Source organism: Galeopterus variegatus, unplaced genomic scaffold (genome assembly GCF_000696425.1).
Source record: "Galeopterus variegatus unplaced genomic scaffold, G_variegatus-3.0.2 Scaffold738, whole genome shotgun sequence".
NCBI lineage: Eukaryota > Metazoa > Chordata > Mammalia > Dermoptera > Cynocephalidae > Galeopterus > Galeopterus variegatus.
The window spans coordinates 329,200-344,447 of record NW_007726849.1 but is presented as its reverse complement, the minus strand read 5'-3'; the positions used below and the strand labels follow the sequence as shown (position 1 = coordinate 344,447).

General features: G+C 42.7%; 1 protein-coding gene across 1 annotated transcript in view; it reads left to right on the top strand.

Moving 5' to 3' along the window:
• EGFL6 (EGF-like-domain, multiple 6) overlaps positions 1-15,248 on the top strand; it is a 59,137-nt gene that overhangs the window by 40,703 nt on the left and 3,186 nt on the right. Inside the window, exons 8-11 of the mRNA XM_008571963.1 lie at positions 1,048-1,374; positions 2,325-2,405; positions 7,225-7,326; positions 10,672-10,937. Of these exons, the coding sequence (XP_008570185.1) occupies positions 1,048-1,374; positions 2,325-2,405; positions 7,225-7,326; positions 10,672-10,937 (776 nt within the window). The remainder of the gene's footprint in view (positions 1-1,047; positions 1,375-2,324; positions 2,406-7,224; positions 7,327-10,671; positions 10,938-15,248) is intronic.

Below are 15,248 nucleotides of genomic sequence, written 5' to 3'. Positions count from 1 at the left end.
GCCGGGGACCGGCAACGGGATCACAGCCCTTGGTGTTGTGTCCGCACTGCGCTCTGCCAGTGAGCGGGAACTGGTCTCCACATGGGATCCGAACCCTCGGTGGAAGCGCCACCACGCTCCCAAGCGGCGCACTCTCCAGTGCACCACCGGGCCGGCCCCCTAGTGGTGTATTTTTAAAAGCAATTGAGGGCCGGCCGGGTGGCGCACTGGAGAGTGCACTGCTTGGAAGTGTGGCGGTGCTCCCGCCGAGGGTTCAGATCCCATGTGGAGACCGGTTTCCGCTCACTGGCTGAGCGTGGTGCGGGCGCAACACCGAGGGTTGCGATCCCATTACCGGTCAGTAAAAAAGACAAAAAGGAAAAAAAAATAATAATAAAATATAAAAATAAAATAAAAAGCAATTGAATTGTATAATGAGAAATAGGAAATGAATTAAAAGAGTAAATATAGAAGCCTCTCTAAAAAATATTCAATAAATAAAATCATTAAGCTTTAGATAGTGGTTAGCTAAGGTGGAGAAATCCAAAGGGGAGAAAGAAAGGGGAAGGAAAATTAGGTATGTGTACACTGAGACCATGAATCACCATGTCTGTAGGTCACAAATGGCCTACTATTGGCAATTTATATGGTTCGTAACCTAATGCTAAAGTTGTAATTTTTGAACATCAAATTTGAACAAATCTATACAGCTTCCTGGACACCACCAGTTTGGGGAATACCAGCATGAAAGCAGAATTATTAGAGGATGCTGGAAAATCCATCACTTTGGGATCTGTAGCCCAACCGGGTAGTGGCAGGTATTTCCCTACCTAAGTAGTTTCTGAAGCAAAACAAAAGCGTCTTCTAACAAAAGGTAGTTAAGATAACTACCATAACATTGGAACTGCTTAAAACAGTTTGTGCAAATGCAGTTCCTCCTAAAGTATCAAATGGTAGAGGCTCGGATGGGTTCACTTACTACACTTTATCACTTTTAAATTGCTCCATTTTTTCTGAGCGATCTAATTATCAGCCAATTTGGAATTTCTTGCCTGTTAATCGTTTTAGTTATCCCTGAAAATTCTGTGAAGGAGGTCCTCAGAGCACCTGGTACCATCAAAGACAGAATCAAGAAGTTGCTGGCTCACAAAAACAGCCTGAAAAAGAAGGTCAAAATTAAAAATGTCACCCCAGAACCCACTGGGACTCGCACCCCTAAGGCTGACTTGCAGCCCTTCGACTATGAAAAGAGTGTTTCCAAAGGCGGGAACTCTAATGAAAAAAAAACAGGGAATGAAGAGACAATGAAAGGGGAGCTTGAGGAAGAGGAGAGAGAAGAGAAAACCCTGAAGAACGACGTGGAACAGGAGCAACGCCTTCGAGGAGATGTGTTTGGTATCACTTTTGTTGCTTTACACATTCGGTGAAAGATGAATTGCGATTTCTCCTGGTAAATGAAAGAGGGAAAGACAGTTTCACACCTTAGGTAGAATGGGTTTGGCCTTAAGTCCTAAGAAGCAGGTTTTCTGTAAAGTCTACCTTCCATAGATGCCAAATCAAATATGCTGCTCTGGGAAACAAGGAGGGGAAGTCTGTTCCCGTACCTGGGGTGGGGTGTTCCTATGTGACCCACCACCCACAGCAGAGAGACCCTCACCACGTGGGTCTGCCATGCTCTACCTTTTTACTTCTTGAAAGCACTTTGTACAGGCCCACTCTTTGAAAAGGAAACCACAGCTGTGTGGTTATGATTTTAAAAGCTAAGATAGACAACTGGTGGGGGGAGGGGAATTCTACAGCGGAGCTTCGGTTTCCTGCATGAGCTACAGAACCGCCCTACCCCCCTTTCAGTGGTTGCTGTGCAGAAGGATCCCACACTGAAAGTTTCCATTTCACTTTTGTTGGGCATTTTTTGTTCCCTCTCTGTTTTGCCTTGTCTGTTCTTGGCTCTATAACTGGTGATCATATCTTCAAATGCCAGTTGGATTTAACCAAAGGAAAAGTAGACTCAGGCCCACCCATCCAAGAGCTAGCATACCAGTGACATTATCTGCCTTCCATAGAGACTGGAAAATCCCAGGAAAGTGCATTTCCCAAACCTGGTTAGAAGGGACATATCAGTAGCATAGATGCTTAGTTCACCTAAGGGAACCTCTGCAAAAAGATATTCCAGTTGAGGAAACTAGAACCAGTGTGAATCGTGAATGATTTGGAAATGTTAGGGAAACACTGCTCTGTAATTAGAATGTATGATAAAACCTTCTTTATTCGGTCATTTGATTCATACCTTCATAGCATGTAAGCTTTTAGGTTTTTTTCTTAACTGATCAAGTGTTCTTCATTAGCCCCTAAGGTGAATGAAGCAGGTGAATTTGGTCTGGTTCTGGTCCAAAGGAAAGCACTAACTTCCAGATTGGAACACAAAGGTAAATAATGCCTGCTCTCACGTATATACTTTTTCACGTTGTCCCATGTCATTTTCATGTCTTCATAGGATGAGATGATTGTTTATGAATCACTTCTTTATTCATAAACCCCCAGTGGAAAAATCATTGCATCATGGCACACAGTGCCAATATAAAATAGTAAGTGCTTGTGTGATTGGTACCAATGATTACAATATAGTAAGGCTATTTTCTTCAAGGGTTGAGGCAGACTATGTGTGGAGATGGGAGAAAATTACTCATTTGCATCAACTCCAACGCCTGAGGGCTCACAACCTGAAAAATCACAGTGTACTAAAACCTGGCCCAAAGTGCCTGTATCAGTTACCTATTGCCACAAGAATGCTGCATAACAAACTGCAAACTCTCAGTGGCCTACGGCACTAGATATTTAGTTCTGCTTATGAGTCTGTGTATTGGCTGGGCAGTTCTGCTGATCTGAGCTGGGCTGGGTGGGCTCAGCCACATGTCTGTAGTCAGTTGTGGGTCTGCTTGGTGACTTTGCCGATCTGAGCTGTGTTCTCTCACAAGCCTGGGGCCTCAGTTGGGACAGTTGGACTCTGCTCTGCTCCATGTGGTCTTCCATCCTCCAAGAGGCTAGTCCAAGCTTGTTCTCATGGGACAGTGGCAGGATTCCAGGAGAAGGCACAGAAGACCTTTGAGTTCTAGGCCCAGAACAGGCACAACGTCATTTCTGCCATATTCTATTACCCAAGGCAAGTCTCAAGGCCAGCTGAGATTTAAAAGTTGGGGAAGGAGCTGAGAAGTATATTGCAAAGAATGTAGATACAGAGAGGGATAAAAATCAAGACCACTTTTGGGATCAGTCTATCAAACCCTCATAATCTGGACTTTTTTGGACATGATCCCTAATTATAATTACAAATTATATGTGGCTTTTCTACACAGACCTCAGGGAAAAGCCTCCTTACCTTTCACTTGGTGTAGGTATGACTGCCTTTGATCTTCTCTTGCCTTTTCAAACTTTCCTTTACTTACCACTATACATGTACCGGCCTTGTGCTAATTCGATTCCCTTTTGTGTTTAGCCTGTGAGCACATTCTCCAGTTCTATCCCTTTGGTTTGTAGGACAATCTCCACTATGAAGAAAGTGCCCCTCTAGTTCAATCCTCCAAATTTGACCTGAGAATCTTCTGCTAAAAACTCTTCAAAGGCTAGTAACACATGACCCAGCTCCTCTAGGCATCTTGTTTTCCTTCACATTTCTCTTAAGTGTTCTTTTTTTTTTTTTTTTTAATTTCTCTGCATTAAACATCTTATTACCTATTTTCCTGGCTAGGAAGAAAATGTTTCATAGCACAGGGGATAAATTACATGCTCCAGGTGCTCACAAGTTCCTCCCCATCTCTGCTTTACACGTGCTAAGTAACATTAATGAATTATTTGAGTTCTCTTTGGATCACCAAACCGCCACATTTCTTATTTTGCTTTTTCTTCCAAGATGCTTAATGAAATACAGAAAGTTTAAAATTTTGCACATAAGCACATGACCCTGTGATTCCAATCGTCCTTGAGTAAGGTGTCCTGGAGAGCTGGATACCAATCAGAAGACTCAGGGGTGCACCCCACCTCTTCCACTTGCTGTTTGACTTCAGCAAGTCACTTAGACTTGCACTGCCTCTTTGCTTTCATGCATAAAATTGGGATAAGAGCAACACTGTCCTCTTAGGTGCTGTCTTAGGCTGGGTTCCCTAGAAACAGACTCTGAGACAGGAATTTGCATGCAAGTGGTTTGTGTGGGAGGCGATCCCAGAAAACAGTTGTTGGGGAGTGGGGAAATGAGACAGGGGAGAGGAGACAACAATAAAAATGCATTATCAAGTAAGTTTCCACTGTGGGCAACTGCAGCTCAACCCCATTGGGGAACTCTGGAAGCCAGTGTAGAACGCATAGCTCAGAATTATCTTACTGGAGGGGCAAGGGAGCAGGAGTATATTTACACCATCTCCCATCTGACGTTGATTGAAGGCTACTCCCAGGAAGGTGCTAATTCCCTGGCATTCCTAGCCTGTCATGAAAGCAGGGAAGGGCACCACTGTGGCAACTGGACCTCTATCCCACTTGGACTCTCTGCAAAACTGGAGAGAACCTGGATTCCAGTCTGACTTCAGTCCATGTCAATTCCAGCACTTAATGGTCCTACCCAAAGGCAAGGAAACAGGGGTATCTGTCCACCAGCTCCTGTCCAACTGTGGTTGAGGGCTCTCCCTGGGTAAATAACTCCCCAGCATTCTAGCCTTCCTGGCTTGGCCAAGAATGCCTCAGCCAGAGAACACCCACATACAGAGAATTGTTGGGGGTTACAGTAGAAAGCCATTTGCCTGCAAGGGAATATAAGTCTGACAGGTATTGGTGGGGTACCATCAGCATCTGCTACAAGGCTGGTGTGGATTAAATCAGAGAATGTATTTGAAAGCACTTTGCAAACCACAAAGCACTATACAAATGAAATAGTGTGCTCATGAGAGCAAAGCCTTGAGTTTTATCTTTTTATGGAGTAGTTTGCTATAGACTCTTCCATTGTCCCAGTTTACATGCTCTGTCTCCCAAATGCTGAGGAAGAGGGGTGAGTTTGGGACAAACGTGCCACCACAATTATGAACCAACTGAAAAGTTAATGGTCCACTATTTGTGGGATGGTAACACCAACTTCTCAAACTAGTAATAGCACTCATTAAAGAATATTGAAGACTGGAAGCAAATATTACTTGGCATCTTTCAGTTTTAAAACTGGGACTAGAAATAAAATATCTTTGCTGGCATAGGGAAAAATAGGGGGTAAGAAGGAAGGAAAGTGAGGAAAGGGGCAGTGTGTCTGTGCTGCTTAGGATGTGTGCAGGATGGACAGCCTGGATCTCAGCCTTAGTTGGGATTCTGGCCCAATTCCAGTACTCAGTGCCTGCGGAACTTGGACAAACCACTTATGAGCCTCAGTTTTTTTGTTTTTGTTTTTTTTCCTTTTTTTACTGACCGGCAATGGGATCACAACCCTCGGTGTTGCGCCCGCACCGCGCTCAGCCATTGAGCGGGAACCGGTCTCCACATGGGATCCGAACCTTCGGCAGGAGCACCGGCATGCTTCCAAGCGGTGCACTCTCCAGTGCGCCACCGGGCCGGCCCTGAGCCTCAGTTTTACTTTCTTAAAAATGGGTCTGATGATAGACTTTCTTTGACAATCAAATCAAATGGCATAATGTATGTGAAAATATTTGGCAAAGTGAAATAAATAAAAAATCAGTGACTGCCACTTCTGTTTTTAGCTTATTCCCTGTCCCTGCCATTTCTTTACTCCTCAGCATAAATGGCTGAACCCCCCAAATCAGAGCCTTAGTTACAAATCAAAAGTACCTCAGTGTTCTCTCTCTTTCCCAGTGGTATTTTTTGGGATCGGCAAACTATTTTCTGTAAAGGATCTAGTAAATATTTTAGGCTTCGTGAGCCATACAGTCTCTATCGCAACTACTCAGCCCTGCCATTGTAGCTCAAAGGCAGCCAAAAACAATATGTAAAGGAATGGATGTGGTTTGTTTCAATAAAACTTTACAAAAACAGGCACTGGGCCAGGATGTTCATTTGCTGGCCCCTATCTATATAAAAGTAACCAGAGGCACTGGTTCAAAACTTAGATTAGCTGACTCAACTGTTCTATTTCTCTGACACATCTAAACAAGGAAGTCATTCTACCATAATGAACCCAGAAACAATCTAGAAACTGGCAGTGTGCCAGCTTATTTGATCCTACATACTGGTGGCAAATTTCTAACTGGAATGTTGGAATCGTGAAGTAGAGAAAAGAAAGGTTTATCACTTACTGTCTCATTTGTACTCACAACATCATTTTAACTTATGGAGGTGACTGAGTGCTGACACAGAGAGGTCAATGCCATTGAAAGAAGGATTTATTACTTACATTTCCCGAGAGAAGGAGGCATACCGTGCCACTCAGGGCCGCAGGTCAAGCATCAGGTTTGGGTCAGGAGGCAGAAGCAGGAGTGAGGGAAAAGCCTGGGAAAGATCTTTTATTGGGGCAGGAGAAACTGCTTAGAATTGGGTATTTTGAATAATTCAAGTGGGCTTTGGGATATAGAGGCTGTTCCTAGCCTCCTGGTGCCTGGCTCTGTGTTGATTTAGGGCAGGAAAAATATTTGCTTGATATGTGAGACTTAGATAAAGGAGGTGGTTAACTTGAAAGGTATGTTTCCAAGTAAGTTGTTTACTATCTTTAGGAATTAGCTGGTCCTGGAAGGGGCCATCTCTCTCTGGGTCTGTAAGGCCCCCTGAGATGTCAAAACATAAAATACAGCAAATAAAAGTAAACATGATTAATATACTTATGTGCTAAATGAATGTTGGTAAGCCATGGACTACATGAAACATAAAATTCCACAAATCATCTAGAAAGTTCAGGCAAGATCTTCACTAGTTTGTTTGAGTAGAGGAGATTTTATTTTCTGGTCTGAATTTTATGAACAATTACTTATGTAGTATTCTCTGTTTCACTTTGCTCATGGGTATCTTGCCCATTACTTATCTTTTTAAAAATAGGGTTTTTTTGTCTTTGGTATTTAAGATCACAACAGAATTTATCCAGAATGACTTCACAGATTTAACTTGAAACAGGGTATCTTAAGGATACCTAAGGGCATTTTAGTTGCCATAACCTGTACTCTATGCAACTGAAAACATGGCATTGCTTCCCAGAGCTCCAAATGATAGACACATTTCTAATGCTCTTAATGGTTATGAAATGCAGTCTTTTTAAATTTTGTTTCTTGGCAGATTTAAATATCTCAGTTGACTGCAGCTTTGACTATGGGGTCTGTGACTGGAAACAAGATAAAGAAGATGATTTTGACTGGTATCCTGCTGATCGAAATAATGGTATTTAGATTTGACTATTTTATATTCTACAGTATGGTAAAGGAAAAGAAGCTCACCAATGACGGAGGGTTATTGGGTCAGGCTTGTTTGTCATCTTTGGAAATCTTTAGACCTTCCAAGGTCTCCCCTGATGGGAGAGTCTCCCTGATGGATGACTAAATTGGTCCAGCATATATACTCCTTGTTAATCTTTCTCCCACATATCTTCCACCACAAAGGATGCTCCAGCAAACTTCTTCTGTGTTCACTCTCCTGCTGCTAAGAGAGAGAGATGTTGGGATTCATATAAAGTTCGGCAGTGTTGGGGAAAATGCAGAAAGAAATTGTTCCTTTTTTCCAGCTTAGCAGCTATGGTGCTCTATAGTGTTTGTTTTGTTTTGTTCTGTTTTGTTGGGTTTTGTGAGGGGGAATAAGTCTTGGAAGGCGATATTATCTTCACCTAAACCTAAACTCTTTAGAGGTAGAGTCAACCTTCAAAGCATGAAAACCATAATGAGCATCAAGTCAATGACCTGAACTCATAGACTGAGCTTTCCTGTCTGTTGCTTGAGGATTTCTTTCTGGCCACCTGGACTTGGATTTTTCTAAACTTCAGCTGAGCTGCAAATTTCCTGCCTTTTCCACTGCCTACTATTGATGGGCCCTAGCTTTCCCCTTGAGTAGAGTATTTGGCTTGAACATCCCATTTGGAGCACATATTGAATCTCTGTCTCCTGAAGGCTCACTATATACCTAGGGACAACTGTTACACCTTCAAGGACTCCAGTTCCTTACCAATCAAATTATTTATATAGGGATGTACAGGCTCAGACTTCAGTTAAAAGATCCTTCCTCTAAACTAATTCCTTCCTGTGCCTCCACATATCTCTAGGTGGGCTTGTCTTTCCCCACAGAGTTAAATATCAAAGAGGAACATGGGATGACTCAGCATTATTAAAGGGATAAAAGTGCAAGGACAGCTCAAACGGGGCTTTAGCTGGGAGAGAAGGGGAAACCTGCCTCAGTGGGTCACAGAAGAGAGAGCATAGCTGGTAGAGTTACCAGATAAAGTGTAGGGTTCTATATTAGTTTGTTTTTGTGTTGCTATAACAGAATACCTAAGACTGGGTAATTTATAAAAAAGAGAGGTTTGTTTGGCTCATGATTCTGAAACAGCAGCATTTGGTGCGGGCCTCAAGCTGCTTCTACTCATGGTGGAAAATGGCAGGCAGCCGGCGGGTACAAGCAGATCACATGGAGAGAGGAAACGAGAGAGGGAGGGGAGGTGCCAGGGTCCGTTAAACAAACAGCTCTTGCAAGAACTAAGAGCAAGAACTCACTCACTAACCCCACCTCCCAGGGAGGGCATTAATTTATTCATGAGGGATCCACCCCCATGACCCAAACAGCCCCCAACACTGCTGTATTTCCAGCTGTGAACCTGTAAAAATCAAAAACAAGTTTATCTACTTCCAAGATACAATGGTGGAACAGACATTGGGTATACATTCCCATTGCAAAAGGGAGGAATAGGCCAGAAGAAAGAAGGAAGAGGCCCCAGGCAGGTCCAAAACCTAGCAGGGCAGACATTAAATCTTAAAGCTCCAAAATAATCTCCTTTGACTCCAAGTCCTGCATTCTGGGCACAGTGGGGCATTTGGGCCCCCAAAGCATCAGGCAGCCCTGCCCCCATGGCTCTGCTGGGCATAGCCCACTGGGCTGTGCTGGTGTCTGTGGCTTTTCCAGGCTGAGGTTGCACGTTGCCAGTGGCCCTGCAGTTCTGTCATCCTGGCATTAGCCCCACTCCCATGACTCTTCTAGACTTTGCTCTGGTGCGGGCGCTCTGTGGGGCCCCCAACCCCACATTTCTGCTCAGCATTGCTCTAGTAGATGGGCTCTATGGTGGCTCTGCCCCTGCATCAGGTCTCTGCCTGGGCCCCCAGGCTTTTCCATGCAACCTCTGAAATCTGAGTGGAGAATGCCATGCCTCCACTGCTCTTTCGTTTTACCAGCCTGCAGACTTAACACCACACGGACACTGCCATAGTTTCCGGCTTGTGCTCTCCAGAGCTGCAGCAGGAATCACACTTGGGGCCACTTGAGGCAGAGCTGCTCCAGCCAGAGTGGCCCGATTGTAGAGAGCAATTTTCTGAGGCAGCACAGGGCAGCAGCACCCCAGATGTGTCCTCCAGAACAGGTGCCTAAATTTCAGGTAAGCAATGAATGCTTTTTTAATGTCTCAGACATGTTGTTTATCTGAAATTAAAACTCCATTGGGCGTCCTATATTTTTATTTGCTGGATCTGGAGACCCTACTAGCTGGGGAAGAAGACTGGACAGTCTCTGGGCCCAGTGTAAACTAAAGCAGTGTCAGCCTGAGTCTTGCAAGTGTCCCTGGGAATTGCACTAGCAGAAGACTCCACCCTATCCTCGGTGTCTTTCTCCTGGCTTCTATAGGAATTCCACCTCCTTATCGAGTTCTTCAGACCCCAGTTGGTAAGAGTTTTTGCCCAAGTTCATTAAAGCCACAGCCAGAAGATTGAAGATGAGCAAAAGTCTACTACCGCAAGTTAAAAGATACTTAGAGATTCACAGGAGTAGAAGGAGATGTGTTCTGTCATCCTAAATCATAACTTGTAGAGATATATGAGCTCTCCTAAGCTATTAGTACAAATGATGTTAGGTGAGGGTTGTGGAATAAACACCACGCTATGGACCCACCTAAGGTGCTGGGCATTGACTCTGTGGGGAAATGCATTCCAAGGTTCAAATAACCAAGGTGGAAATGAAGTTCTGGAACACAAGTTCTCCATTGGTTGCAAGTTATCAGCAGTGCTAAAAAATTTTAGCTAAAATTTTTTATAATTGAAAAATTAGAAAAATTAAAAAATTAAAAAATTAGAAAATTAAAATGTGGGGGGTGCCACAGGCCTCAATCCCACTCTTCCTCCTTCCTCCTTCTTCCATCCCATTTCCTTCCCCTTTCCCCTCTCCCCCTCCCTCCAACTGCTCTGCAACAGCATACTAGAATGTAAAAAAATAACATTAATAAAATAAAATAAATTAAAAATTAGATTAAATGGTTTTAATTAGATTAAATGGTTTTAATTCAAGCTTTTTGAATGTGGACAGCTTCCTCAGTTTCTCTGACCCTCAATTTCTTTCTCTATATAACAAAGGATTTCAACTGTGTAATCCCTAAAATCTATTTTGCCATGAAAATTTTGTTCTTCTGTTTGAAATGAAAAGGACTTCAGCATTCCCTATAGGAAACTATTGTTCATTTTCTAATAGCCGTTCTATACATTATAGCCAAATCCTTTACAGTGGCCTCATTAACTGTACATTTTTTTTCTTCTCTTCAAGCTGTTGGCTATTATATGGCAGTTCCGGCCTTGGCAGGCCACAAGAAGGACACTGGCCGATTGAAACTTCATCTCCCCGACCTGCAGCCCCAGAGCAACTTCTGTTTGCTCTTTGATTACCGGCTGGCTGGAGACAAAGTAGGGAAACTTCGAGTGTTTGTGAAAAACAGTAACAATGCCCTGGCATGGGAGGAGACCAGAAATGAAGATGAAAGGTGGAAGACTGGGAAAATTCAGTTGTATCAAGGGACTGATACTACCAAAAGTGTAAGTGGAAAGAAATAATTAAAGTAGAGCATTCTTTTTCAATGATATAACAAACAAAACACTGAAGTACCTAGGCACTGGGGATACAAGCATGAATAAGACTTTTTCCCTACACTTTAACGAGCTTTCGTTCTGGCAACATGGGGAAGGTGATTAATCAGCACAACTAATGACAATACTTGTCAGGCTCGTGCATATCACGTTCTGTGGAAATGACCTGTTTGTATGTCAGGCTTCTCTCACCAACTTCCTCCCAAACCAGGCTATACATTACTTAATATGTAAAAGAATGTCTTGCTCACTTGTTCTACACCCAGAACCTAGCACAATGAATGGCAGCTAAAATGTAATTTTTTTTTTCCTTTTTGTCTTTTTTACTGACCGGTAACGGGATTGCAACCCTCGGTGTTGTGCCTGCACCAAGCTCAGCGAGTGAGCGGGAACCGGTCTCCACATGGGATCCGAACCCTCGGTGGGAGCGCTGCCGCACTCCCAAGCGGCACACTCTCCAGTGCGCCACTGGGCCAGCCCAAAATGTAATTTTTTTAACTGAACTGAGAGAGTGGCTGTTGTCAGGGGTCCCGAAGATCACAGTCACGTTCAGTGATTCCCTAGAAAGACTCACAAAACTCAGAAAAGCTGTTATAGTCACAATTACAGTTTATATAGATTAAAATCAACTAAGAGAAAATGCACATAGGGTAGAATTCAGGAGAGACCAGGCACAAGCTTGCAGTTTTCCTCTCCCAGTAGTCTTTTGGGCAGCTCTTAATTCTCCCAGCAACCATGTGTAACAACACTCATAAGTATTGCCCATCAGGGAAGTTCAACCAAGCCTTGGTATCCCAGGTTTTTTGTTGGGTGTCAGTCTACTCATGTGACTGCATGCAAGGCTGACCTTAACTATCCAGATTCCAGTCTCTACAAAGGTCAAGTTGATACTGTGTGACCCAAGGCCTCTACCATAAATCACATTGTTAGCATAAACTATCTGACATGGCCCAAGGCCTCAGGTAAACAAAGACATTCTTAATCAGGTAGGTTATTCCAAGGGCTTAGGGGTTATCTCCCAGGAACCAGTCAAGGGCCAAACTTTTTTTTTTTTTTTTAATATGCAGGGTTTGGACAACCCAGGCCTGCTGAGTTAATCCTTTACTGCACAGTAGGTTTAACAAAGGAAAATAAAACAGAGTTTTAAGAGGAAGTTGGTGAATAGGATGAAACACTGAGAAAAAACAAATAGGATAAAAATTACAAAGAGTCTATTGAGTTTGACCATCAGGAGGTAGCTAGAGATCTTTGCAGGAGTTGTTTCTTTGGGGAAAGAGCCAAAGGCCACACTATAGAGAGATGAGGAGGGAAGGAATTAGAGCCTGAAGGCTGCCAGTGTGGACCTTGGGGAAAAGTTTGGTCAAGGTGGGAAGGAAAAAGATAGGGTGAAAGCTAGAAGGAGCCACATGAACAGATGATAAAAGGAAGAACAGTTAGTAGATCAATGAAGTGGAATTCCACTTATACTTTGCTTGTGAAAGATGATGATTAATGTGAGTAAAATCTTATTTCTTGGTAGCAGTTGTCAGATACTAAAGCCTAGTCCTTAGTATCAAACACTAAATTTAGCATCTTTTCATTTGTTATGCTTTAATTAAAAAATAACATCTTATTTTAAATATATCATAAGACATGACTATAAATAAAAGTATATTTGGGGCCCTAGTTAATGAATTTCCTAACTACTCTTCCCCTCTGTGGTAAAAGCAGCCAGTGCTTGTTTCGGACTGATGTACAAATTAATTTGAGTTTATTCTCATGGCAGCACATTTGAATCAATACAAATCCAATCCACATGTTTACATTGCTGTGTTTGCAGCATGGTTTGGGGACTGTGGCACTGAGCCATGCTATATACGGATGACATCCCCTGTTAGAGAATTGAAATATGCCTCTGCTCAGCATTTATAATTACTTCCATGTTGACTGAGTTCATATGCTGGGGAATATTTTTTATATAACATGGTAGCTTGGGGAGAGGGTATACCATAAAATCAGTGATTTTTTTTTAAATGCACATTTTTGAAAACATGTCCCCAAAGAACCTGGCTAGTAATCATGCTATAACACAACAGTGCTATGTTACAAGGGATACTCAGACCCAGATGCCTATGCCCTGAATTTTTCAGTTCTAGGAGAAACCTTGATGGTGGATATTGGAGGGTGGAGAGGCTGAATAATTCAGACTAAAGCATGTATTCCAGTTTAGCAATGTCATATTGGCTGTGGATATTTGTAGCAGATGTGACTCTTCATAAACTTGGGCATACAACGTAAGTCCCACTGATTTCTTTAAATCAAATTATATCTGAATCCAAAGCCCTATCCCATCAGGCTGGGGAGAAATTCAGTCTCAGCTATTTGCTCACACAGGGTTGGGAGAGGGGCCCCCACCCTAGAGAAGCTTGAGCTTCTGAAAGGCTCAAAGTTGCACAGACATTAAGGGGGGGACAGCACATCTTCACCTCATGGAGGCCATGGGTACCTACATTTTCTGCACCCATGTGGCCCTTAAAGTCACTTGTCTCTTCGACTTCCATGCCAGGCCAAGACACAGAAAACTTTACTAAGGCCAGAGTCGTTGTTGAGAATCCAGCCTCAATAGGAACGTTGGGCAACCATTTCCTGCCCAGGGCTCTGTTTCGGACAGGCAGTAGTGCAGCTAGCTAGTCCTGGAGAATCTCACTTTTCCCCCTCACCGCTTTTCCTGTTAGCCGTCCACCTTCTAGCATGATCTTCTCAGGGAGGTTAAGCTTGTGGGGAACAAACATCAGGAAGGGGATTGTCTTCCAGAAAAGTCTGCTTCTGATGGTTATATCCCAAATCTCCTTGATAAAAGAGAATATTAAAAGCCTGCCTAATTTTTTGGACCAGGGTAGGTGAAAATACAGTTAAAAACAAATACAAATTAGTATGTCAATTAATTATGCTGACATTTATTTTTAGTTATCCAGGGGGTATTATCCAGGGGGTTCAGTGATGGAAAAGCTACCATATCTCAACATGTAAATATACCCACCCTCATTGTCCCACCCAGTGCAGCTGCTGGGAGGGGTCGGCATTTGGCCTCACCTCCACTTTTTAAAAATTATCCAAAAGGAACATCTTCCTGAAAGCAGTTCCCTGCTGAGAAGAGACTAGAGGATGAAGAAACTTCTATACCCAGTTGTGCTATCACTTGCTGCTTAGTAAAACCTTGTCTCCAACAGTTCTCAAGAAAATGTACCCAGCTAGAGAGCAAAAGAGAGCAGCCCTGGCAGTGGGCAGTCACAGGCTCTTGTCACCCCCATTTGTCCCCCTGAGGTTTCCTCTCTCCTCTTTGGAGAGCCAGGGAAAGCTGGATACAGTGATGACAGCAAGCCTAAAGTCACTTCATCCTCTGTAGCCTTGAAAACTATTCTGTGATTATTTATAAAGCAAAAAAGAGATGCTGTTAGGGATGGGAAATAGTTTCATGATGACACTGTTATGAACATGGTTCTTAAAGGGTATTTCTTTAAAACGCCAAATTGCTATAAGTTTGAATTTATTTTTAAAAAATTTAGAAAAGACAAAGGGAAATTACTTTATTGTAATCACACCACAGTAACATGAGCGCTTTCACGTTTTGCATTTTAATTTCCACAGAATACGTATTTTAAATAACCACAGTATGCATAGGCTATTGTTGAATCCCACTTTGATAGAATATATTTGTGAGTCATTTTAAAGAAAAATAACACAGTTCAAATTAAATACTCATATTCTTTCCTCTCCTAAATGTTTGTTCCAGGGCAACCTTAATCATCTTTGAATCAGAATCATTTTACTGTCCTCTAAATCTGCTTGTTTCTGATATTGAGAATTATAGAACATATTAGGCCTAATCACCTCTTTATGGGAGACTTGCGGGAGTTTTGAGGAACATACTTCTCCTTACAGTGAATGGTATTGAATAGGTGTTCCATAAATTGTAGCTATTATTATTTTCATAATTATTGAATTTTTAAAATACTTTTGGTGTTTTTTTCTGATTATAAAATTAACACGAACTCTGTTTTAATATTGAAAAAAGCATATAAACATTCATTTAGCAAGCATCCATTTTAATCATATTTATTTAAAAATATGTTTGGATGGGCCGGCCCGGTGGCGCACTGCTACAGTGCGCCACTTGGGAGCATGGCGGCGCTCCCACCCGAGGGTTCGGATCCCACATACAGACCGGTTCCCGCTCACTGGCTGAGCGAGGTGTGGGAGCAACACCGAGGGTTGCGATCC